We start from the raw sequence: 26004 nt of genomic DNA, 5'->3' as shown, positions 1-26004 counted from the left end.
GTCAAATAGGACAATATAATTTAACAATGCAATCACAGAGCAAATCTGAGGAAGAAAAGTCACTGAAGTAAATTTGGTGACAGCTTATTTTCTCCTGCATTTTGCAAGACTTATTAGCAAATTTATTCGTATCACATTATATTAATATAATTACAACATAGAAGAGACGTAAAAAACAGTAATCAAGAGTTGAGACACCAATTTGGCTTTTGCGCAGTTTTGGGTACGTTTACTACCGGAATGTTTGCTCTACGATTTCAACCTGTTATTGTTTTGAAAGAGAAAAAAACCAAAAAATGTTACGAAACCTGTTCAACTGCAAATTGTAATATAATCATTACGTCAATGAATTACAGCCTTGTTAATAGCCAGCAATGTTCGGTATAATACGGTGAAAAAAGTATACTGTTCGTTCCTAAGCAAATTGCAGCTTGTATTATAATGTAGTTTTTTTCTATTTGTGTATTATTTCATTTGACAAGATCAAATGCACAATTTTGGTGACAAAAATGTGTGGAAGAGAGATATTAAGAAAATGGAAGCTGTGGATACGAGTGGTGGTAATGGTTGGTTATGTAGTTATAATTCTGGTCCTCCTGCCTTTAATGATACTGAAGGCAGCCCAGGATGGCTTCACGAAGGAAGAGCAAGTTACCCTTATCGGCGGGCTGTTTGTAATGATGGCTCTGCCAATATCTTTCTGGGGGATCGTGCAGCACATAGTTCACTACACTAACCCGGCACTACAGAAGCATATTATCAGGTGAGGGAGAAATTTACTTGTCTCACTTAAGTTCACTCGTTTGTGGACTATATTCTACTTAGTTCTTAAAACATTATAGTAGTTAACAGTTTGGCAGATCATTCCTAAAGGCCGTGATACAATGTGACGATGCTAACTACGGTAATTGTCTACTGTAGGGGTACGACTATAGAAAACAAAGGGAACACCATAAATATATTTATTCATTTCCTTGTTTTAGTTCTAATGATTCTCTTAAGACACATTTAGATATTTTAAAGAACCCATTATGTAATCAAAAATTTAACGTTTGCCGGTGTGGTAATTTGACCGCCACCATGATCGAATCCAGATGAAAGTTTAATGGTATTTTTGGTTTAAGGGATGGTGTGAAATTATTGTAAATAATACTTGCAATGTAAATACAGTGATGTAGATTTGCTTCAATAGCGTGGCCAGAATTGTTTTCTGCAAGAGGTATCCCTTATCCTGTCGCAGTTCAACTGTTTACATAATATTAGCTACAACATGATCCAGTAGTTCTCCAGAAATTCCTGTGGAATTTTTTCTTTCGTAGGTATTCTACTTACGATCATAATTCATTATTATATCACAAGTTTTTTTTATGTCCAGGATCTTTTGACGTACCAAGTTAAAACAGCAAGCATCATGTACCATAGGATCAATATATACAGGATCATGCCATCATTATCCAGGTATAAACTTGGATGCATGATACGGAATTTTACCAGTACGTCTTTTACCGGGACTCTAGCATGGTGATCACCGAGTTACCGCACAGGTAAATGTAAAATGGGTAATTACACATGAAGTTCTTGCAAATACCTGGCTGCGCCTCGACAGAATCATTAGAAATGAGACAATGAATTGAGTAAATATATTCAATATAATCATTAGAGATAAAAAAGGAAGTGACTAAATTCATTTTTGGGTTTTTCCCTTTTTTTAGAGTAGACAGTGGACATATAACGGCATTGTACTGGTTAGAATGCATTTGCGTGCTACAATAAATGCCATGCTAGTGCTTGAATTATGTAAAAGTGAGATTAAATTTAATTAACTTGCAGAATGATTGTAATAAATAAGGAAATTCAAGACAAGCACGACTAGGCCTATATCTCAGATGATGTTCACGCCCTTGCACTTCAAACAGTACTAATCATAAATAAAAAAGTAAACATTTGAAGCATAATATGTGTGCCTTATATCATGGTAATAACTTCTATTACTAGGAAGTGCTAATCTGTTAGACACACGTTTTAAAATTAGACAAATCACTGGTAAATTGTAAGAGTCGCAGCATTTCTGTTAAAAAATAATAGAATTACAAAAATGCATTTATTCATTACTACAAACATTCCTCTATTTATTGCGGAAACAGCATTTGAAAATTCCAACTGGATTCTAAGAAACAGCTATTAATAGGTAAAATTAAGTAGTCTGTGCAGTTATGCGACCGCTGCCCCGTTGTGCTTTAATAGCAGAGCTGAGAATGTTTTCAATGAAAGATATCCTTAATCCTGTTGTTGTCGATACTGTTTTCTGCAACTTGATATTGTGGTTCTCCAGGGATCATTATAAATATAGCGTAGCTGATGCTATTTTCAAAAAGACAGGACTTTTAATGTCAGTACCTACGTTACAGCCAGGGCCACAACTGTTTTCCACCTATTCCCAAATTGAATATTGTTTAATATTATTCTATATTCACTTGAAATGGAAAACCAATTAAAGTTTCATAATGTAGGCTATTGACATTTAAATCCTGTCTTTTTGAAAATAGCATCAGCTACACTAGGTATATTTCTAATGATCTCTGAAGAACCACAATATCAAGTTGCAGCTAATATCAATAATACAGTATGTATAGAAATGACAACAGGATCAAGGATATTTCTTGTTGAAAAAAGTCTCGGCTGTGCTATTAGAGCACAAAATGGGCCGGAGGCCACGTCACTGCATAGGCTACCTAATTTAACCTAAAAAATATAATTTCTCAGAATCTAGTAGGATTTTTGAACGCTGTTTTCAGGATAAATAAAGAAAAGTCTGTTGTATTGAAAAACACCACTTTTATAATTCTATTAGTTTTTTTACGGAACAGCAGCGACTCTTAAAATTTACAGAATCACTGCTGAACATCTGCCAGCCTCAAGTTAAAGTTAGCCATCTCGATCACAATGTCACAGCACATAGTGGTCACAGCATGCTGGAGTGACGTCACGTGTGACATGGGCCAGCAAAATTTCAGAAAATGGTTTATCTGGAAGTATCAGCACATCCTAGGACCATCCCATTGTGGCAAGACCTCAAATTGCTCACTATAGCTGGCTGTTAATTAATGCTGTCAGATATTATTAGATAACACAAATTATGTTTGTTTGATTACTTTGTAAACTTTTTGCAGGTTTTTGATGTTACTAAAGACTGGGCTTCTACAAATTTTGAAGCTTAGGTGGCCATAAATGTTATGAGTTATTTAATCGTGTTTTTTTTTTCTTCCTTCTGTTTAAATCAACTTTTGTTTGTGTTTCAGAATTCTCTGGATGGTTCCTATCTATGCATTGAATGCTGTAAGTAAGATATTAAAATATGGGTTACAGCTCAGAGTAAAAAATAAGTTATTATACAGTTAACGATAAATTTTGCAAATCATGAAATCCACTTAGGCATATTTTATAAAAATAGCATATCACTGTTTGGGAACATTTCAATACCAGACTATGCAGGGAATCTTCCAGGCTCTTTTTGGCATTGTGATGTTTAGAGTAGTTCTGGGATTTATTTATTTATTTTTTGCACTTATACAATAATTATCCTTTTCCTTTACATTTGTCTGTTGGCCAAATTCCATGCATTCAGAGCTCACTTTCTTGTTGATTTCGTTCAGATGGCGGACTCGCGTCTGGCGCCATTAATTTGTATATAGTCATTTTTATGATAATCGGAGGACACACCAAGTGTGTTGGTGTGCCAAATGAAACTTTATGATAGGTAGCGAAACTATCCTGGAATACATGGTCATAACAAGAAATAATCGAAACTTAAACAGTACCTACCGGTACTTGAGAAGATCAGAAAGGCAATTATATTTTTGTGCGATGGTGCTGCTATCTCTAGTATTTTTGCAGTAACAATTGTATCAATGGTTGCGAAACATGCGCAAGAATGCGTCGAAACAAGTCTCTAGTCTCGCACAGGGCACCATTTATGAAAATGGTTGCCATGTTTCCTTACTGGGATTTGGTTTGGACATGTTCTGGAATACGGCCCGCAGATTAGTTTACTGTTGTATCCCAACAAGGCAGTACTTATTTGTTACCTTACTTGACCGTCTTGGAATACCATCCCTAGTAATATGACTTTTATCTTGTCAGACAGACAGGGGGGAGAAAGTTAGGTAGGACAGGGAGAACAGGAAAAACTCAGGGAAATGAACTGAAATAAGAGTGTGAGCACGATGGGTCGTGGAAGAACAGTCTGGTCACTCAGTGGTACCATTAGCTCAGCTTTAAAATAGTTCCCTCGACCATAAACTTTAAATAATTTCATCATCTGATATTCGTTTAGCCAAGGATATCACTTAAATTTGTTTTTTCGATGTAAATGTTTGTGTTTATTGTGCTCTGTTATCATCAGTAACATGTCATTTGTAAAACATCCAAGAAAATTATGCATAGTGTTTTTTTATCTTGTTACGAAACCACACTGAGAACAATGACATATCAGTATCGTACCACAACTGAAACACTTTCAGGATAACCTGCAAATTATGATGTTTCTACCTTCAGTTGCTCTGTGAATTTTTCGATGTAATCTGTCTGACACTTTCAATGCATAAGACATGCCTGGTAAGTTTTTCTTACAATTCTGTAATAAGAAGGTAAATAGTTTGTAAAGTACATCTAATAAATATGTTATTCCTCAAAATTATTTAAGGATCAATTTTTGCTGTATAGGAGTGAGTGTTAAATTGTAGAGTCTAGTATTCGGCATAAAACTACATAAAGCTTGTTTTATTGTGTGCATGAGTGTGATTACTGATGGGTTTGCTGGGAAGTTGGCAGTGCTGCGAAAGGTTCTTGCATAGTTGAATGATCCTCTCGTGTGTGTGTTCTCGTTCCAGTGGCTGGGACTGCTGTTTCCCGAGGAGTCCATCTACATGGACTCGTTGCGGGAGTGCTACGAGGCCTATGTCATCTACAACTTCATGGTGTACCTGTTGAACTACTTGAACCTCACGTCCAACCACAACTTCGAAGCAAACTTGGAGCAGAAGGAACAAGTGAAGCACATCTTCCCGTTCTGCTACTTGAGCGACTGGGAGATGGGCAGGTGAGCCTTCATTATTTTTACTTCCAAATTTTCATTAATGATTAGTCAAATAATGTGATTTTATTTATTTATCTATTCCATTCAGCCTTTAATCGTAGTAGATACTATAAGGCTGTGGAACAAGTGAGTCGTGTATTTCCGAAACCGGCCATCTCCACAAAAAAAAAAGTATTGTTCTAGAAAATCAAATTCCATGGTAACCCACAGTGAATAAGGAGCAGTTAATTACAAAAGCGGCCATATACATTTAATAAACCGTCTTGAATGCCACATCATGGAATTGAGTAAACAGTTTTCCTCGATTTCTCGCAAAACTGTTTCTGAAGGGGATGGCCAGTTTTGGAAATACACGACTCAAGTTATGTTTACGTGATTCATTGTAATGGTTGCTGTTTATGAGGGGGGACCCAAAAAAAAACCTGATTTTTGTCATAAAAAATTTATTCGTTACCTTCTTTACAATATTTCTTCAGTCACCTTCAAAGTACTCTCCATTAGATGAGATGCACTTGTCAAATCTTTTTTCCCACGGTTTGAAGTACCTCTGGAATTCTTCAACTTTGATATCCTCCAGTGCCCTTTGTGAAGCTGTTTTTACCGCCTCCACTTCATCAAAACGCTTCCCTTTTAGATTTTTCTTCATTCTCGGGAACAGGAAAAATTCGTACGGGGCTAGGTCTGGCGAATACGAAGGGTGGGGTACGACAGACCACCCTAAGAGGCAGAATAGGGGTTCATTCGTAAGGCTGTGTGTGCGGGGGCGTTGTCGTGATGAAGGAACCAGTCACCTGATTGCCTAAGTTTCGGACGTTTTCTCCGCACATCCTCTCGCAAATGTCTTAAAACTTTTAAATAAAAGTGCTGGTTAACAGTCTGGCCAGGAGGAACAAATTCCCTGCTCACAATTCCACCAACATCAAAAAAGACGTTGATCATCGTCTTAACATTCAACGCTTGCTTGGTTTCTGGGGCTCATCTGCAACACCAACTTTGATCAAAAAGTTTGGATCACTTGCATTCTTTTTTTTTCAGGTCCGGGCTCAAATTCAGTCAAATTTTCAAATTTTATCCTGTTTGAGAAGGTGAGGAACAAATTTAGTGTCAACACATCTCATTTGCAAATCCTCTGTTAAAATCCGCTGGCATGATCTCCAACTCACTCCTGCGATCTTCTGAAAATTTGTTGATTGTGAAACGATGATCCTCGTTGATTTTTTTCAATGTTTTCATCATTTTAAGATGATGAAGGTGTGCCCAGAACGATCATGTGGTCAACACTCATCTCAACACATTTAAAGCACCCAAACCAATCTAAAACTTGTGTGCGGCTCATAGCATCCTCCTTGAAAGCTGTTGAAGCATTTGGTAAGCTTCCGTTGCCGATTTTTCAAGCATGAAGCAAAATTTCGAACATACTCTTTGTTCTTTTAAATCTGCCATATCAACTTCGCAGGCGCAACTCCAGAACAGTAAGAGGAAAAACAATACTACAATCAAACATTAACTTACAAACTGATGCCGTCTGGGCAGCTGTTTAGTGAAGATATCTACTAACCTCATCTAGTGGGAGAACTCTCTACTACGTCTATGAATGGCAGTGCACTCTCAGTCTGGTTTTTATTTGGGTCCCCCCTCATATATATACAAAAGCATATTAAAATCAAAGTGAGACATTAAGAAACTGAAATATACATTTGCTACAAAATAAAATGTTCATATCTGTAAAATGTAATAAGTATCAGAATTTTTTTAATTTATTTTGTACAGATTAAATTTTTTTTTATTATTATATACATCTGTTATGAATTTGTGCATGTCATGTTTACCAGTAATACAATGTAGGTATACAGTATGGACTAAAGAGAATGATATTGGCTTATTACTACGTACTTATATAGTACTATGGAAATTTAGCAGGAGTATAAGATACTGATCTTATAACATAACAACAACAAAACCTAACTTCGCGATACACTATTTTAAAAATTATTTTAAGTTAAGAAAGAAAATTAGATTTGATTTTGTTTGCTCTGTTCCTCAGACGGGATATGGATTAATTTTTTAATATATAAAACTGATTCATGATAAAATCTTATTGTAGGCTTTTTGAATTTGTACTTATTATTTACTGTGCGAAAATTCATAATTTTTTTACAATTAATTTACCAATTCAAGATTTTTTTCTAGTGAAAAGTTTTTCTAATTATCTAAGGATTTCATGTTTGTATTGTGTGTTTACAGATTTTTTTTTTGTTACCTACTGTCAAAAATTACTATTTTACTCTTGTTTAGTTTATTTTGCGTTGTGGTCAAAAAATTAAATTAGACATAGTTTGTATAGTAATTTTTTACACTAAAAAAAATTTAACTTTAAAACTTATTTTTCATGCTAAATTGACTTGACAAATCCTGGAACAATATTTCAGTAACCAAGGTAACGTCACTTTTTTTTTTGTGTGTTGAAAATTGAAATGGTTTTTTTAACATGGTTTGTATATATAGTGTTTACGACAGGAATTTTTAGGATGAGCTGAAAATTAATTGTAAAATTAATGTGTGTATATATGTAAAACATAGGATGTTGGTATGTATGACGTTGATAAACTCGACACCGGTTGACCGATTGCCATGAACGTTGGCACATCAAATTTTTTTTTTATTTTTTCATGGAGAAGGTATTAATTTTTTGTAACTCGTTATTAGATGGCGCTGCAGCGCATCAACTTCTAAACCGTTCAACTGATTGCCATGAAAATTGATAGACATAATAGATATTTGAACACGGAGAATATTTTCGCGATATCCATTAATTTTAACTCGCGAACACTATAGCACCCTGTGTTCAGCCCGGGCAACGCCGGGTACTGTAGCTGTTGGATATAAATTTGAACAGTACATAGTGCATTCTTTTTGGTTGTTGAAACAACTCTGTTGGAATTGGCCCAGCAAAAGTGCAATGCGTGCTCTAGCCAGGCAGTGTGCTAGACATTGCTCTGTTGTCATGGCTGCGTGAGCTTCCTCTGCACGTTAGTAGCGTGGCACTACTATTTGCACTATGCACGTTCTGGTGGTGATAATGAATGTGGCCTCCTGAGACTCATCATGCACAACATACAAATTGATGGACATCAGTTCAAAACATTTCAAATTCCAGTAACTGTCTCATGGAGATGTATTTTTTTAGATGTAAGCATTGAATTAGTTCACCATCTCTACATAATAGGCCTCTTAAGTACTGTATTCATTATGTTATGGTAAAGGTATAGGGTTTAGGGTGTCTACTGACCCTGGAAAACCTGGAAAACCTGGAAAAATCAGGGAATAATCAGGGAAAAACCAGGGAAATTTTGTTTGGTAGGTTGTAGTTGGCAATACGTTTTTTGTTTATTGATCTGCTTGCATTGACGTAGCATCAAGTGTATCGCGTCCCATTTTTTTCTTTTTGAATGGAAAATAACGAACAGTTCCCACGTCCATTTTCTTTTATTTACCATCGGATTCGGAAGTGGCGTTAAATCACGTGATACAAACTGGTTCAAGCTGGTCTGTTATCCTGCTGACGTACGTACTGCAGCATGTGCTTCCCACGTTCTGATTATACCGACAGGTGCATTTAATTGTAAGTATCTATGGATGCCCTCAACGTAAACTGGGCATTTTTGTTAGCTTTGAAAATACATATCACAGACACTTTTGGTGAAGATTCGCCATCGTTGCTAGAAATTGATAGCTGTGGGCTTCATACGGTCCATGGTGCTTTCAAAACTGGAATTTCTGCTATACAATTGGAGGTTGTTAGTTTTTTCAGTCACAGTTACTATTTGTTTATGCATGTACCTGCAAGGAGGGCAGATTACATTAGAATAACTGGATCAGAGCTTTTTTCCAATACATTTTGTGCAATCAGATGGAATACTGCAGTTGCTGAGCGTGCCATGAAAACGTTACCCCACCTAAAGAAATTTGTTAATGAAGTTTCTATTTCATCTGTCTCTTTCAGTGTAGTGAAAAGTGCTCTTGAAGATAATCTTCTAGAAGTAAAATTGACATTCTTCTACTCTTTGGCATCAGAGCTGGAATTGTTTCTCACAATGTTCCAAAGTGAAGCACTCATGGCACCTTTTCTCTATGATTCACTGGTAGACATTTTATTAGCTTTGGCAGGAAAATTTTTGAAACCAGAGGTATTGAAGAGCTTTAGGGAGAAACGCAATGTATCTCGATTGGATGTAGATAACCAGGAAAATCTATTGACTGCTAACAATATCAAGTTGGGTTATGCAGTACGCCATACCATCAAGAAAGAGAAAGTACCAGTAAAGTCTGTCCTGTTACTGAAAAATGATGTTAGGACTTGTCTAAAGGTTATGGTAAAAAAACTTCAAGACAAAAGTCCCCTAAAGTACAAACTTACCAAGGGAATTTCCTGCTTATGTCCGTCTGTGGCTTTAAATTCGGGTGTGAGGAAACAGCGTGTGAATTACAGTTTAGAATGTTGTCTTCAAAACAAGTGGCTATAAGGACAAGAAGCTGATAACATTGAGTGATCATATCAGTTGGTATGTTCCTCGCAAGATTCTGAAGCACTGTTCTCGTCTTTTTCTCGAGAAGACTGACGCCTTGATCACTTGTGGATGCTCATTCATAAGGCACATACAGTAGCTGCCAAAACAGGCCTTCTAAAGTTTGTGAGGATGATGTTGGTACTTTCCCATGGAAATGCGTCATTGGAAAGAGGATTTTCAGTGAATTCTAATCTGCTGACTGAAAACTTGCAGGAAGAAACACTGATTGCACAAAGACAAGTGTACGACTTTGTTCAACGTTCTGGAGGTGTAGAACATGTTGATATCACCAAGTCAGTGTTACAGTATGTAAGAAATGCTAGTTGTAGGCGTAAGGAAGCCCTGCAAACAAAACAAAAAGAAAAGGAAGCTACAGACAAGAAGAAGGCAGAAAAAGAAGAGTTGAAGAGTAGATCAAGGCATTGCAGTTGAAGAAGGCTCGAGTGTTGGATTTGGCTCGTTCTGAAGCAAGTGCAATAGACGCAAAAGTTGAGTCACTGCGAAATTGATGGAAGCTTCCTTTTACTTATGTTTTTTGCAAAAGTAAGTGTGTGAAATATTTGTAGCAGCATGTTTTATTTGCCATCAATTGAGTCACTTTGGCCACGTCTGGAAGAAGGTATTTTTTTTTACTAATTTAAGTGAGTTGAAATACTTTGAAACCCGTCACTGTACTGTTATGCAGTTTTTTCAGTTTCGTGGAATGTCGTAATTGTGTTACAGAAAACCTGGAAAAGTTCAGTTTTAGACCTGGAAAACCTGGAAAAATCAGGGAATTTCATTTACTAGATCTGGTAGACACCCTGGGTTTGCCTAGTTGTGGGTCGAATCATAATGTACTCAAAACCAAATCTTGAATTGGTATCTCAAATAGTGCCATATTTACCTTAAAATAATGCAACTTTAAATATAATGTGACAAAGTACTTATTAATTATGAGTTTATGAAAAAGACTTTATGGATTGGAAATCTCAATTCAAGTACATAGCACTTGAAAATTATTTAAATCAATTCATTTTTTTCTGTATTTACTACACCGCTTCTAGTGCTACTTTCATCAGTAGAGTGATTTATGTGGTCTCTTTTAAAACACCAAGCTGCTATTAGAAAACAAATAGTGTTTTATGACTGTAGTTCAAAAGCGGTGGCTGTAATGTGGTGATATACAGAGGTTGGCTGGGTGGTTGAGAGAGTGAAGGAGGGGAGGGGGGGGAATTTGTTTTTCCCAGCAGACACATATAAAAGAAGAAAATAACCCAGCGACAAACTCCATTTCCACCCTCTCCTACATCCTGCATCTCTCATCTGTTACGCCTGTGAAGTGGTTCAGGAAGCGATAATTAAACTGTCTAAAGTGGCATAAGTGACAAATTTAAGAGGCAGAGCATGAGTTTTCCCGCTAGTAAAATTTTCCCAATGGCAAGATACAAGTTTGCGATTATAAATTCAACCCTAACTTTTAGTGTTCACAATTTTTTGTAAAAATCATAGCACTACATTCAGGTAAATACGGTATCTTGAATCTAGTCTTTGAATACAAATATTGGCCTGAAAAGTCAAAAATGAAATAATGTACAAGAAATAAAAAAAAAATATTTACAATGGTGTTAAATCATGCTCTTTACGTGAGCTAAGTATCCCAAATCAATAATTATATTTTTATTTACAGTATTACATATTAAAAGTACATTACCTTTGGGAACGATAATGGAATAAGTACTAATAAAAACACAAATAGACCTTGTCAACTTCATTGTTGTCTGTGTTGAATTATGGAATTCAATATTTTTCTTCAGATCTTTTTTTTTCTCAAATTTCAAATGTCTCAAAAACTAGAGATTCAATAGTGCTCAAGAATTTCACCGGCCCACGCTGCTATAAGACCACTCAATTTGCATAGAGGCTTGGGGCGAGAGGCAAGACCTCTGAGGTTATAGGGGGTCACGAACCAGTAGCGAGTTGATTCTGTGCTAATGAATTTTAGTCGCACCAGGACACAGCGATCGAACCTCCAACCTTTGCCACATCAAGGTGACATGTTTTATTCTTGTACTTCACTGTTGTAAGTCAGATGTCTGGTTTTTTTCAGGGACTTTGTCCACAATTGCAAGCATGGAATACTACAGTATACGGTCGTGAGGCCAGTCACGTCATTCATCTCTTTGTGAGTATTAGCATCTCATTCTTATATGCTGCGAGTTTGTGTTGCATTATGTCTCGGATACATTTCACAGTTGTGTATTTAGTGTTTGAATAAATTGCAAAAAAGAATAATTTTAATTCTGCATGTTAAACATGTGGCAAATGTGAATTGATGTGCCTTGCTGTACACTGAAACTGCTGTAAAATTGAAGTTATTTAGGTACAAACATGGCGAGCGTTGCCTTGCATTACTTTTTTGTTTAGCAGCAATTGTATCACACTTAGTAAATTTCTCTTGTGACGAAATAACAAATGCAAAAGAGGTTTACTGTGTAATTTACAGAAATTATGTATATGTGGGAGGAATTATCTCATGCTTCTCCTAAAACTAGGACTCACTTATTATTATTATTTTTTCAGCTAAGAAGTAAAAAAATATATATCTGTAAACATAATAATTGTGTGTGTTCAAAACAATGAATTTTGAGTTTATTTTATGGAAATACAGTGTAAACTCTATATAACGACACTTAATGGACAGCATTTTTCGGCTTTATAGTGTGTGATCGTTAAATGGAGAGAAATAAAAGATATCTTTTTTCTATACTTTAATAATAGGTATTTTCTAATACAATACACATTTTACACATGAACATTAATATTCATACAAATAACAACACATTGCATATAGTCTGTTATCTTCGTCTGATGTTATTTGCTGCTCCAATATTTTAATTGTATTTTCTTATGTATTTTACTGATATCTTGAGATACTGCCGGATCACCTTGATTATATAAAAATTATTTTTCTAATACTTACTCATCAATACACAAAGATTTTCGTTAACTCACCATGCTTACAGTTCGAAAGTCTGTAAGCAACTGCGATAATGATAACGTGTAACAAAGGTAAACATGTGCAAGTTCATCATACAAAAACAAAAGACAAAATTTCTTAGAATCTCCGGTACGTTAGTCGGAGTAAACACGTGCTAGATAATACAACAGCAAAACAGCAAACAAAATAAGTTACACAACTGCAGTTCTTATCAACTTCTGCAACTTAGAAAGTACTGCTTAATGATTTATAATGCCGTATTGTTTTCGTTAAATAGAATGAGTGTGACGCTATATAGAGTGTATTATTGTATAGAAAACACGATAAACAAACCAATTTCGACGTTTTAAGGAGTTGATCGTTAAATCGAGTGACGTTATAAAGAGTTTACACTGTAGTTATGTTTCCTTCCAAAAAAATTATCTTCCTTCAGTTTTATCACTATAAAGCGGTTTGTCATCAACAGGAGGTAGTTGTTTCATATTAAAAAAATCCACCAAAAGGTTCGTCATGTCTTGAGGGAATAGTACTACAAAGTCTTAAATTGATTTTTTTTTTAACAGGCTACATCCAATCATACTAATCTCATCTACAATCAAAAATTTATGTATCGTTTCTTGAAACTGGGCAAGTGAATGTAAGTTAAATATAAAGGAAAAATTCTGTTGGCTCTTAATAGTTTTGAATTGGATTGAGAGAATATTGTAATGTGATGTGTTCAAAATGGTGGTAGTAATGTCAATTGAAAGGATGAGATATAGCAAAAAAAGTCTTCTCCCCTAATCGCATGGCCCCTCGTCGTCACCAGTGACCCAGGTGTTGGACAACGAGGCGTGAAGCCCTGACCCTCCGGTTCCTTCCAGCATCTGCGAGCTGAGCGGGGTGTACGGGGAGGGCCTGTTCCGCGGAGACGTCGCCTTCCCCTACATGATCGCCATCAACAACTTCTCGCAGTTCATAGCCATGTACTGCCTGGTGATGTTCTACCGCGCCAACATCGCGGAGCTGCAGGGTATCAAGCCCCTCAGCAAGTTCCTCTGCATCAAGGCCGTCGTCTTCTTCTCCTTCTTGTGAGTCTGTAGTCCGTCGGTCCCGCTGTATCTCGATGGTGCGCGGAGATCATCAAACAATTCAGTGTGTGGGTTCTGGTTGACATCATGCTTCATGGCTTTGAAATTCGCGGGTGCGCGGGAATAAGGGGATAAGTCAAGTGTTGGCAAAAATTATTTTTTTGGTTTTTTTTTTATGGTATGGAATAAAGGAGAGCAAGCTCTACGAAATGGTCCGAATGGGTTAAGTTTAGCACCCTTGTGTGTTATTCTATGGCACTGAACTTTTGTAGTTACATCACAAACTGACAGTTTTCTTGCGTGAAAAAAGGGGATAAGTGTCATTTACAATGACATTTTGACATATCCCCTTTTTTCCCGCGCACCCGCGAATTAATATATTGGAAGTGAAACTTCTTTGTTGAGGGCGCTACAATTTTTTAGCGTTAAGAAAACTCTGGTTGCATGAGGGGAATAGTTAGTTAGGTGGTGGGGGTAGTGGAGGAGTGCGTCAGCGGCTGCGCCATCCAACACATGCACTAGTGGTCGAATGGGAAGACAGCAAAGGGAGGGGGAAGGGGTAGATAGATACCAAGCGTAGCATGCTGTATGCTAGTTGTAATGGCTGTAAGTGGATACAGCAGGGCAGTGGCGTAGCCAAGATTTGTGTATGGGGGGTGTTAAGAAGCATGCCCCCCCCCCCCTGTATTAAAGCATAAGGGGGGGGGGTCCTCCCCTGGGAAAATTTGGATTTTAAGGTGTAAAATAGTGCTATTTTAGCAGTTTTTGGTACTTAAATTTAAATATTGTAATGTTAAAACTTTTATTAATTTTTAATATGAAATTGGTTTGAGTGATTAATAAGAAATTAATTAATGATTTGGAGCTAGGAGGGGGGGGGGGGGGGTTGAACCCCTACCCCCCCCCCCCCCTGGCTACACCCCTGCAGCAGGGTGAGGTAGAAATGACTCAGCAGTGATGCTACGAAATCCTCATAAAGCTGCTTGTGTGTGTATACTCCTCTATACTTTTTTTTTGTTCATTTGAGATCATACCTGTATCCTTACTATTCTCAATTATTATCTCTTGTTCAGTAAAAAGTGCTAATAATTTATTGTTAATATTAGTGATATAAATTGTGTTTATAAATTTTTCAAGTGTATTTATATAAGTGAGGTATAAATTATTTGCATTATAAATTATTATTTAATAAATAATCAATATTAATATACTAGAATAAATATTCAGCTTATTTATTGATTTTTATTAGTAATTAAAATTTATCTCTGTTATTTTACTAAAGTATATACCAGTAATTAATTTTATACACATGTTATGTGTATGTTAATATTGAATACTGAGTATTTATTTAATTAATTTTGTTACAATAAATTTAATATAGTTCTGTGTCTTGAATCAAAAAGAAATGTAATTTCTAATGCATGTACATAAGTACAAACACCTTTTTTTTGTTTATATACCATGATGCTAAAGTATACAGAATGCACAGTTATGAAATCTACAAAAAGATTTGTAAAAACATGTTATTGGGTGAACCTGCTTTAACATTGGTGATTTATGTGTCTGTGATTTAGAAATGTCACTGTAAATAAACTTTGAAAGTTAATTTTTTTTTTTCAACTGTATTGAATTGTCTGTTCACAGCCAAGGTGTGATAATTGCTATCCTGGTGTATACGGGTGTGATATCTTCAGTTTTTGATACAGCAGACTCGGCAACTATCAAAGACATTTCTTCTAAGCTGCAGGTACAAAACAAATCAGGATAGATGTATAATTTGTAAAAAAAATTTACTATTTCTGTCAGTTTTAAGCAGTATTTAATATGTTCTGTAGATTATCAGGCCTAGACAGCAATAGAAGAAAGTGCATTTTTAAAATTTACCGTTACTAGTAACCAGTTACTAACAGTTTACCGACTAAATGAAATATCAGTCTTGTTGCTTACTTACAATGAAGACTGAAAATTAATTAACTTATTAAATTGTAACAGACACTTGTGTTTTGAAAAATTGTTTTGAATTTACGTTTGAAATAAAATAAAGTTCTCTCGAAAGCCAGAAATCATTTTTTTTAACCACCGGTGGCAACGTGAAGCCCATGCAAAGCCAGGTACTTCAGGCAGTGGCGTAGCCAGGATTTGTGTATGGGGGGGTGTTAAGAAGCATGCCCCCCCCCCTCCCCCCCCCCCCCCCCCATTAAAGCGATGGGTCCTCCCCCAAGGAAAATTTGGATTTTAAGGTGTAAAAATAGTGCTATTTTAGCAGTTTTCTGTAATTTAATATTAAATATTGTAATGGTAAAAATTTTAATTAATTTTTAATATAAAATTTGTTTTGAGTTTGATTAATAAGAAATTTAATTAAAGATTTGGTGCTGGGGGGGGGGGGGGGGTTGAACCCCTAAACCTCCCCCCCCCCCTTGGCTACGCCCCTGACTTCAGGTAGCGTGTGTGTGTGTGTGTATAAAATAGGAAAGTGGGTGTGATGAACTGCGGTTAACGGCAAAGAGCGAGCTGGGAAGCGTCGTGACGGGGAGAGCATCCTCGTGTTTGTCGGCAGGACTTCCTGATCTGCATCGAGATGTTCCTGGCGGCGGTGGCCCACCACTTCAGCTTCTCGCACAAGCCGTATGCGAGCGGCGACGGCGCGCACGAGCAGTCGTGCTGCAGCGCGTTCCTCGCCATGTGGGACGTGTCAGACGTGCAGCGAGACATCAAGGAGCACTTCGGCGTCGTGGGTCAGTCCCGAGACGGGAGATATTCCTCCGGCGACGCTTGTCGCGCGAACCGTGAAACGGGGTTCATAGCAAGGGTTTCTGGCTCGAATGTTCAAATATCTGGTCTCAAATTAAAGGGCTTACCGGGACACACACACATTATTTATTTCGTTTTTTATTTATTTATTTATTTATTTATTTATTTTTATTTGTAACATGCCGCACCAACAGCACAAGGCTCCAACGGTGGGCACAAACATGTAGGACAAGTACAAAACAAATACAGTAACAGAACAAAAACAAGAGAACAAAACAATATTATAAGAACACACAAATAGTAGGACAAAACAAAGGACAAGACAATAAAAACATACAAATATCCGTATGAATGCTTATAAATTAATATATATGTAACATTTTTAGATTAATTAATAATTACAATTATATAAAAATTGAAATACTACATGTAACTAAGGTAAGTACCATATTTAACCTTTCAACATAATTCTCGACACTGTCGTTTACAAACGTGTGTGTCTGCCATGATGTGCTGCCAGCGCATCCTGGTAGGCACAAGGTAAACTAGCCCTGAAAGCTTGTGGCTTTTCCCTGACATGTGGGATAGAGTAAAATAAACATTGGTCGAATGCTCAGGCCATCGTCGGAGATAAAATAGGCACGCAATGAAGTGAATACCTATTGAGGAAAGAGCAATATTGTGGTTGTTTATTCGTCACATTATTTAATTTGTTGCATTGCATTTAATGCTACACAAATACTGTTTCCATTGTACGCGCACAGGGAAATAAAAATTCATGTGAAAGAATAAAGTTCAACTTCGAATTTAAGACCGTGCTGCTTCAAATCATGCTGTAATTTATTGGCGTTGTTAGTTCAACACCATGTAAATTGAATGGCGTTACTTTGAGGGGTGGGTGTGTTTTTTTTTCCCAAGCGTAACACCGCGTGAGTGTTGTGGTTTACAGGCAGCTCGCTGAGCCGGCACATAAGGGGGCGCGGCATGTACCGGTACGCGGGGGGAAGCACCAACGAGTGCTCGAAGCTGCTGGTGCCGGAGCCTCCGGCGGACCCCTGCGTCGCTCCGGGGTACAACAGCGCCCCCGCGAGGCTGGAGGACGCGGGGCCCCCGAGCTACTACAACAGCATGGACTCGTCGGACGGCCAGCGTCAGTTCGCGTCGGCGTCGTCCTCCGGCGCCCTGACGGAGGCGGCGAGCTCCGTCGGGACCGCCAGGCTGGTAGACCTGTCCGACAGTGCAGAGACGCTGTACAAGAGCCACGAGCCCGTCAGCACGTAGTGGCTCCCATCGTCACCTTCACTATACAGGAAAAAACTATATTTTTCAGCGCAGGTTTGGGGAGCTTCATGATCTATTGCTGACGCCTGTCCTCTTGGTATTAATCGACTTGAATGTAATCTTCAATACTGGATGTGCAGGATTCATTGGCTGTGCGTATGAAACTGGGATTAGATTTGTGTGATTATAGTTTTTGAAATTAGTGATGATGTGTATTAATGCATAAGAATAAGTTGCTGCAGGCTTCAGTGTTCCAAAACTAAGGCCTACATATTCCATGTTTGTTTGCCAAGGTTTCGGTTGGCCCTTGTGTGGGATACCCTCGTAGGGATATGATCCGCGTTCTTACAGTTCTGAAGAGGTGACGTGTGCTGTTTATTCTCTGTTGACCTCGTGATAGTATCTGGTGCTCACTTCGTGCAGTCATGTTGACATTTACAACATTCTTTTGAAAGATAACATGTTCGTAAGTAAATACGTACTTCAGTAATGCAGTATAAAGCTAATGCAGGATTACGTTGGGTCATTTGAGAAGGCAAAATATAATAAGTTTGTACCAGGGTTTAGTATCTACATTAAGGAACAAGTTGGTATCAAGTTATTAAGTAAATTGGTTTAGATGGATTTATGTAATATAGTAATAATGTTGATGTAATAATGTAGCTATGTTGAAATGTTAGGTCTTTTTACAAAAATGTGATATTGGTTCGAACTTAGATAGTATTTAGGTATAAAATTCTTTATTACTTAAGTCTTGACAATTTTGAATGGACTCGTAAATAGACATGTTTTTTTCAACTGTGAAAAATTTAATACAGAAAAATATCTTCAAAAACATAGTATAAATAAAATATGTTCAAGTTTAAGGAGGACGCCCACTTTTTAATAGATTGTTTATAGTTAAAACTACAGTATTTACCGCATATGGGTCACATATTTTATGCAGATTTTTTTAATATGCACAGTTTGTGTAACTAAATGTACTCAAAAGTGAAGTGACACAATATCTGAGTGAGATTTGGCACTTACAGACAAAAGAGCACTTTTTTTTTTTTAGTTTTATTTACAATACGATGCACTTGTGATAAATAGTAAATTACTGAAATATGATTGTGTATTGTGTCACTTTGTTTTTTGTGCAACATCATAAATATCCTCCTCGCATAAATTACTTGCTTTATTCTTTATTTTCCAATGATTTTGAAAATAGCAGTCTTCTTTCTTGTCTTGTTGGGAAGTGTGGGGATTGGAGGGGTCGCAAATGGGGGGGGGGGGGGGGGGGGGGAAGTGGTCCGCCTCACCCTTCCCGTAGTAAATGGACAGAGAAGAGCTGAGGCACTACATAGCAGATTTTGGGCACATATTTTACTAGTCTATAACATTTTAAGTGCTTGGTGTCTTTCCGAAATGAACAGCTGCCTCACTTATACTGTAGTGAACTTGTGGTTGTTAATACTTTTATCTTGATGTAATAAGAAATCAGATACTGTTTTTTTTTTCTTTGTGCAGCTTTCTGGATTACTGTCTCATCAGATAAACTGCTTTATTTATTCTTTTCCCAACGTTGATGAGATTGTTAGTTGGTAAAGAATGTCATTGGTTGAATGCTACACTTCATTTTGTGAGTTCGACATTCACAACAAAGGTGCATCTGAAAATCTAGTGAAATCCAGCAAAAAATATATATATATATATATATTTATGTATGTATATGTTTGGTTAAGGTAGCTGCAGTTATATGACATGAGTAATGACTGTGAGAATATGCTTTTGCATAGTTCTTGTAACATCACAGACAATTTCTCAGGATAGGTAAATTTCACCTATGCGGACATTTACAAAATGGAAGTAGCTTGTTGCGTTTAACAAAGCTGTTAGCAGAGTTATTTGAATGTTAGGCAGCTACTTTTTATTTAACACTAATTTGCCTAAGATTAAAGTAGGGTTTGTATGCTTTAATATCCTTTCAAGTTCTTCATTTAATTTGAGTTACTTAAGGGCCCATAAATGTCCTTAAAATTTTTTCCCAGTAACATTAAAGTACATTGTTCTGCATGGATTTCTTTATTATTTTGTTTTATACTCTGCTGCAAGCAATGTTTTGCACATGCAATTTGTGGGTATTTCATAATGCTGTATGCATAGTGCCTAAAATACTTTAAGTACCCAAAATCATTTATTTTGCTTCATTAAATTATGAGCTATAATTAATAATCTTAAAAAAAAACTTCTTTTTCATACCTTAAGGGTTGAATTTCGCAAAATGTTAACATTGTGGTTGTTTGTTTTTGTGTGTCTATTATTGGTACTCATTATAATTTATTACATTTAATTAAATTTGGAGATAAAATTATATAATCTTTAAAATATACTTACCCCTTTTTCTCCTCTTAGGGGTTGAATTTCGAAAATACAAAACTTTCGGGTGGAAATTTTTGAATGGTCATAATTGTTACCCAAAATCATTCATTACTCTTAATTAAATACAGAGTATTTAAAATGTCATCTTTAAAACGTACTTACCCCTTCGTAATCCCTTAAGGGTGGAATTTCTGAATACAAAAATTTTGGTTAGAAGTGTTTGTATGGTCATTATTGTTTCGCAAAATTATTCATTACGCTTAATTAAATACGGAGTTATGATTATTAATCTTAAAATCATACCCCTTTTTAACCCTTTAGGGGTTGAATTTTGCAAAATATATAAATTGAGGTGGGTAGTTTTCGTATGTTAATTATTGGTACCCAATATTTTTTCTTAAGCTTAATTTATTTCAGAAATACAATTAACTATCCTAAAATCTTATTTACTCCTTTTTCACCACCTTTGGAGGTGGAATTTCGCTAAATATAAAAAAATATAAATCCAATAATTTTATAAGGGTTGTATTAAAATACGTGTGGTGTTAACACGTTGTTTGTGATACGAATTCATTCCTGGAAGTTATTCGTATAAATTGAATATTAATAAATAAGTTCTGTAATTTAAATTATAATGTTGTTTTAAAATGTGGGATTTATTCTTTTTGAATTCTGTTGAAATTAATCATTTTTAGAATTCGTGCATAAATAAATGAATTAGTAATTATAACATAAATAATTTCATTAATAAAAATTATTTCCTAAATTGATAATATTTAGTTCATTTTTTAATGTACAGGAATGGGTAAATCAAAAGCAGAGTACATGTGAGAACCAGTGTAAGCTTGAGAAAAAAATGCAAACTGGAGAAATAGGGCAAAAAAAAACTACTCATCATAACTCTACGCAACGTAACTGGGATTTGTCTAACAGGTGAGATGTTATACATCACTGGTGAGAACTGAGACTCGCTTACTTTCATTAATAGTATATAAAATTATGAACCATGCAAAGTTAGAATTTTTTTTTTTTTTTTAAGGAGTCTTTTATTAAGTAAGCCGTGCAGATAAAGGTTATTTATTGCTAGTGCCAGTTTTAATATACAAGTTTCGTAAAATTCAATGCATATCATGTAAAAAACTTTATTAGAATGTACGTTTCATCAACAAACATAATTTGTTAATTCGCAAGAAAATCATTCAGTAATTATGATACAGCTTTTATTATTTTGGATTGTAGTTGCGTACTTGTGATATTTGTAATAAACTTCAGTTTGTGAATACTCAAGAAAATATTTAAATTGAAATATTATTTGAATCATAAAAAAACAGTAAATATTTTTATAGTGAATAAATGATAATGGTACATAGCTGGTGTTTTACAATGAAATATTAAATCATAATTTGACTGGTATTTTGTTTTCATCCAAAATACTTTTTTCTTTCTTTTATGAAATTGTTTGTAATTTTATAGCTGTAAGTGTGTTAAAAGGCAAAAGTTAAATATCATCACCACTTAGGTCAGCTGTGGAATTAATTTATTGTGTTATCAGGCTGGCTTCATTCTATGGCCAAAGGGATTAATTTTCAAAAATGTTTGCTCACTGTTATTTTGCTTTTGATTTTATTGATTGTATTTAAATGTAAATGTATGTCACCATATGAAAACCACTTGAATGATTTGTTGTGGGATAGTCTGTAATTACAGTTGGTAACAATGGCTTGGAAGTACCTAAGTGCTTTTTTCATTAGCAGAAGTAGCTGGCTGGCCGTCCATATGCTTGAGCAGATTCATTCTTTTGCCGTCCATGTGAATTAGTGTCCCGAGGCTTTGCGAGAAGGACCCAGTAAGGAAACCGTGGTACTATATGTCCAAGGTCACTATTCTCGCTTCTTGCTCAATCAAGAACCGGGGAAACCAAAGAACGTTAGCACCAAAACATTCAGGGAGTACCTGGGGCAGAACCGTGAAGTAAGCCGCGTCCGCACTGGAGTGACTTTGTTGTACGTCGGTGTCAGTTGACATTGTCGACACTTGAAGACTAGGCTTCTGGAAATCCTATATTTGTATCAGAATAGAATTTTGAATCTAGAATATTTTACTAATCAAATTTAAACATACAATGAAACTTCTACCCCCCTCCCCCCCACACACTTTAAAGGAGTCCAAAAAAAAAATCAATGAATAACACAGCGAAATATTTATAGAACCATAATAGAGGGGTGCAAACTGTAAAAAAAGAAAGCAGTGCATTTTTTTAAACCATAAATAATTAAACATTGTTTCGTTGAAAATAATTAGGTTATATTAAAATAGTGTATTTTTAATGACTTGTAATCATAACCACATATTATTGGCTACATTTTAAAAGCATATTATGTACTATATTGTAAAAAACAGATCCAAACTTTGGTTTCATACTTGTTATATCATTTAAATGTTTTTGTGTATCAATCTCACTTGCTGTATGCATTTGTAACGAATATGAAATATATGTATTTTTGGATACTCAATAGATTCCAAGTGTAGATGCTGTGTATTGTAACTTGATTAATTTTTTTCCACCCAGTGTCGGTCTAATCAGAGGGAAGTCAGGTGACATTTTGAGTGTGTCACGTGACAAAATGTTGCTGGGCGAGTTGAAACATCATGTAGTGCAACACCATCGGTGCGGATGCGGCTTTAGATATGCCCAGGATCGGAGCGGAGTGGGACTCGTTGTAAAAGTGATTATTTTTCGTGTGCTGTTGCTTGCGGGGGGGGGGGGGGGGGAAGTCAGTCACTCAGGGCCACCCACAGAGGGGATGTATGGCGTGTTTTGTGCCGTTGGGGGGGGGGGGGGGGGTTATGGGAGGAATGAGAAAAAATAAAAAGCACCAGGTCTTAAAAACATTTTATCGGTTGATATTAATTGCTTCTAAAGTGCAATATTTTGCTTAGTTGTTGAGTGTTATACTGCCAATGAAATGCGGTTTTGATAACTAATTAAAAAAAAAAATCTAGTGTTAAGACCCCTGGCCACTTGGTTCGACATTATCAAATTCCAAGTCATAGGTAATTATCCTTGGGGGGAGGAGGGGGGAGGGGGAGGCACTCCTGCATCTACTTTCCGATGACACGTCAGTGCAGTGAGCGATAACATGTAGTCCGGCACCTTAGAAGCAAGAGTGATGCATTTATACTTGCAACAATTTATTGACTACTTAGATATTATAGTACATTGTAGTACATTTAATTCATAAATGATAAAAATCTATATTTTATTATGTTTAGTCATGGAGGGGAATAATAATTGTGATGCAGTAATTTTTTTTGGTAGCACATATATTGCGAAGTTTATTTTTAAAAAATAATAACTATTGGTTAGTATTACATGTTGGTTTTTCAGTACATTTGATTTTGTTTTGTATATAAAATGTAAAAACTTTATTTTTGTGTTATGTATATAAATGTGCAGCTATGGAATGATTTAAATTGTTCTGTAAGTGTAGTTATATGTGTCATTCAAAAGCAAATTTTCCTATTTGAATTTATTTCATATTGAAAAAAAAAATTTTTGTTTTTGGAAAATCAAAAAAAAATTAGTTATGTCATTTTTATTCCTTGTAGGTGTTTGCATTAGCTTAAAATTATTTAAAATGTTTATTTGTTGCTAAGTTGCATTCTTTTGTTTATAAACACTAGTGCTGAAAGGTGCATTAACACACTTTTTGCACTTTAATAATAGTACCTCGCAACTTTTACAACACAAATGTGCATTTCAACTTGAAACAGACAAAGTAGTAGTCAATTTAAGCAGTTTTGAAAGTGTTTCTGTTTCTGGTTATGATAGTGCACTCTTGTCGGTAGAGGAAATTGATGGCATTGCTAAACTTGTATCATGGCAACTGGTTAATATATTTACTTTACTTTGTACTAAGTACTTAACATCCAGGTACATATTTATTACATTTGATATTGTCTAGGCCTGTGTGAATGTAAGTTTTTAGTTTTAAATCAAATCTGCATTCAATTATAATATTCTCAAACACTAAATTCTTAATTCGAATGATAAGAGAAAAAAAATGTTGATGCTTTGATGCTATTTTTTTTAATAGTGTGTCAAATTCTTACAATAATATGCTTTCATCCAGCTGCCTTCAATATTTCTTGTTAATAAATAGTTTTTTTTAAATACCAAACCGTAACCATAATAGATTCAAGATTATTTTTTTGGTGTGTTAGCAAACAAATTTATATTTGTGAAGTATCAAATATGTGCACATGCCCAATATGTAGTATTTTATTTTTATCAGCTATGAAAAGTATTTTTTTATAGTAAATACTATTAAAAAACAGTTCTTATAAATTATTGCAGCTATTATGTTAGTTCTAGGTGCTTTTGTAGAGAAATTAATTAATTATAATATGTATAACTGCGTAAGTGCAGACTATATATATATATATATATATATATATATATATATATATATATATATATATATATATATATATATGCATACTTGCTTTGCTTATAGTTATGCTTCTATTGGTGCTAAACTTGAGAAGAACTAATAAGAATGTATTAGTCACTTAGTGTATAGGTTTAAAAAAAAGCTTTTGTACTTTTTGTATTTTGTGTATGTGTTATGGGGCTGGAAGAAATTCACTAATAATTTTTGTTTGATATTGATAAAAAATTTATTTTTCCATAAATTACTAAACATTTGTATTTTATGATTTTCTAAACCCATTATCTTAATGTGTAAAGTGCCAGTTGTACAATTATCTTTTGTTTACAATTAATTTGGTAGCTATGTTTTTTTTATTATTTACTCATAAATGTGAATGATGATTGTATTAATATATAATAGGTAGGATGGTTTCGTCTTCTCTGCATGTGTTAAACTTTTGCTCATGATTCACCATCTTTGGTGAAGACAATGTTGTTTGTTAGTATATTTGTTGTTCCAACATACCTCACTTAAGTTTAAAATAATTTATTTATAATTTAATACAGTTAAATAAATTTTTTTTTTTACATAAATCGGTGATCACAGATTGCACCAAAGTACTTATATAACAATGAAATATTTCATTGTCCAGACAATATGCCAATTTTTTTATATTTTTAAAATTTATTTATTTGCAGATCTGTTGGTTCATTAGGTGCATCTGTAATAAAAGGGATGGCACAGTCGCCCAGCCCTGGGGCCGCCATTGGCTGGGAGGGGAGGACATCACAGACTTTACCACCTGAGCTGCTTCAGGTGACGTAATAGTTACGCCAGGCCACCAATATCGGTTTCGACCAGGGTCCTGTGGTATTTAGAAACGCAAAAACAAACAATATGTCTGTAATGCAGCCATGACCAGTAAAAAATTTAAAAAAAATTACACCGCCATATATATTAAGGGCCCCGCCTACCCGGGCACACATTCGGTACGTAGAGCTTCAGGTAAAACAACGCGATTTGAAAACCACTCAAGATATCCGAGTGGGGTCTGCTTACGAAAAGCATTTAAGAGTTCGCTGAGGGTCGAAAAGTACTTTTGATTTCGGATTAAGTTTTTAAACTGTATTTTTAGAAGAGTTAAAATGGCTAAAACGCATGTTTTCAGAGTAATTTTTAGGCTTAAAACAACCTTTACAGATTCTTGAAAGCACTTAAGGGACTTGCATTACACCTTTATCTTCATTTCTGGGCCATATAATGTTACCGTCACCGCTCAAATTTCACAGTTACCCTGTAACTACGAGAAGACTGCGCCCCAGTTGGAAGCCTTGCGCCTAGAGGCTATACCGCGCTAGAAGCACCAGCGAGCGTAGCACTTATCATCCCGCCTCACTAACACACATACACCCCTGACGAGGCGGGCCCCTTAAAGTCTTATACTACTGCTGACATTATACAG

At 35.6% G+C, this 26004-nt stretch overlaps 1 protein-coding gene across 1 annotated transcript; it reads left to right on the top strand.

The window, feature by feature from the left end:
- Positions 1-30: 30 nt before the first annotated feature.
- Positions 31-22861, top strand: LOC134536925 (transmembrane protein 184C). The gene is made up of 8 exons (XM_063377020.1): positions 31-763; positions 3300-3336; positions 4890-5098; positions 11753-11827; positions 13507-13713; positions 15358-15460; positions 16274-16451; positions 17417-22861. The coding sequence occupies exons 1-8, from the start codon at positions 510-512 to the stop codon at positions 17746-17748; spliced, it is 1395 nt and encodes a 464-aa protein (XP_063233090.1). The 5' UTR covers positions 31-509; the 3' UTR covers positions 17749-22861.
- Positions 22862-26004: the final 3143 nt, after the last annotated feature.

Source organism: Bacillus rossius, chromosome 11, assembly GCF_032445375.1.
Source record: "Bacillus rossius redtenbacheri isolate Brsri chromosome 11, Brsri_v3, whole genome shotgun sequence".
In the NCBI taxonomy this organism is placed as follows: domain Eukaryota; kingdom Metazoa; phylum Arthropoda; class Insecta; order Phasmatodea; family Bacillidae; genus Bacillus; species Bacillus rossius.
The sequence above is the reverse complement of the archived record's forward strand: the minus strand, read 5'-3'. Positions and strand labels throughout refer to the sequence as shown.

What these genes read in the sequence shown, in the direction of transcription:
- LOC134536925 (XM_063377020.1), top strand. Translation starts at nt 510, where the DNA reads ATGTGTGGAAGAGAGATATTAAGAAAATGGAAGCTGTGGATACGAGTG. An exon ending in CTATCTATGCATTGAATGCT is followed by an intron (nt 3,337 to 4,889) that starts GTAAGTAAGATA and finishes TTCTCGTTCCAG; the next exon opens with TGGCTGGGACTGCTGTTTCC. An exon ending in GTCGTCTTCTTCTCCTTCTT is followed by an intron (nt 13,714 to 15,357) that starts GTGAGTCTGTAG and finishes GTCTGTTCACAG; the next exon opens with CCAAGGTGTGATAATTGCTA.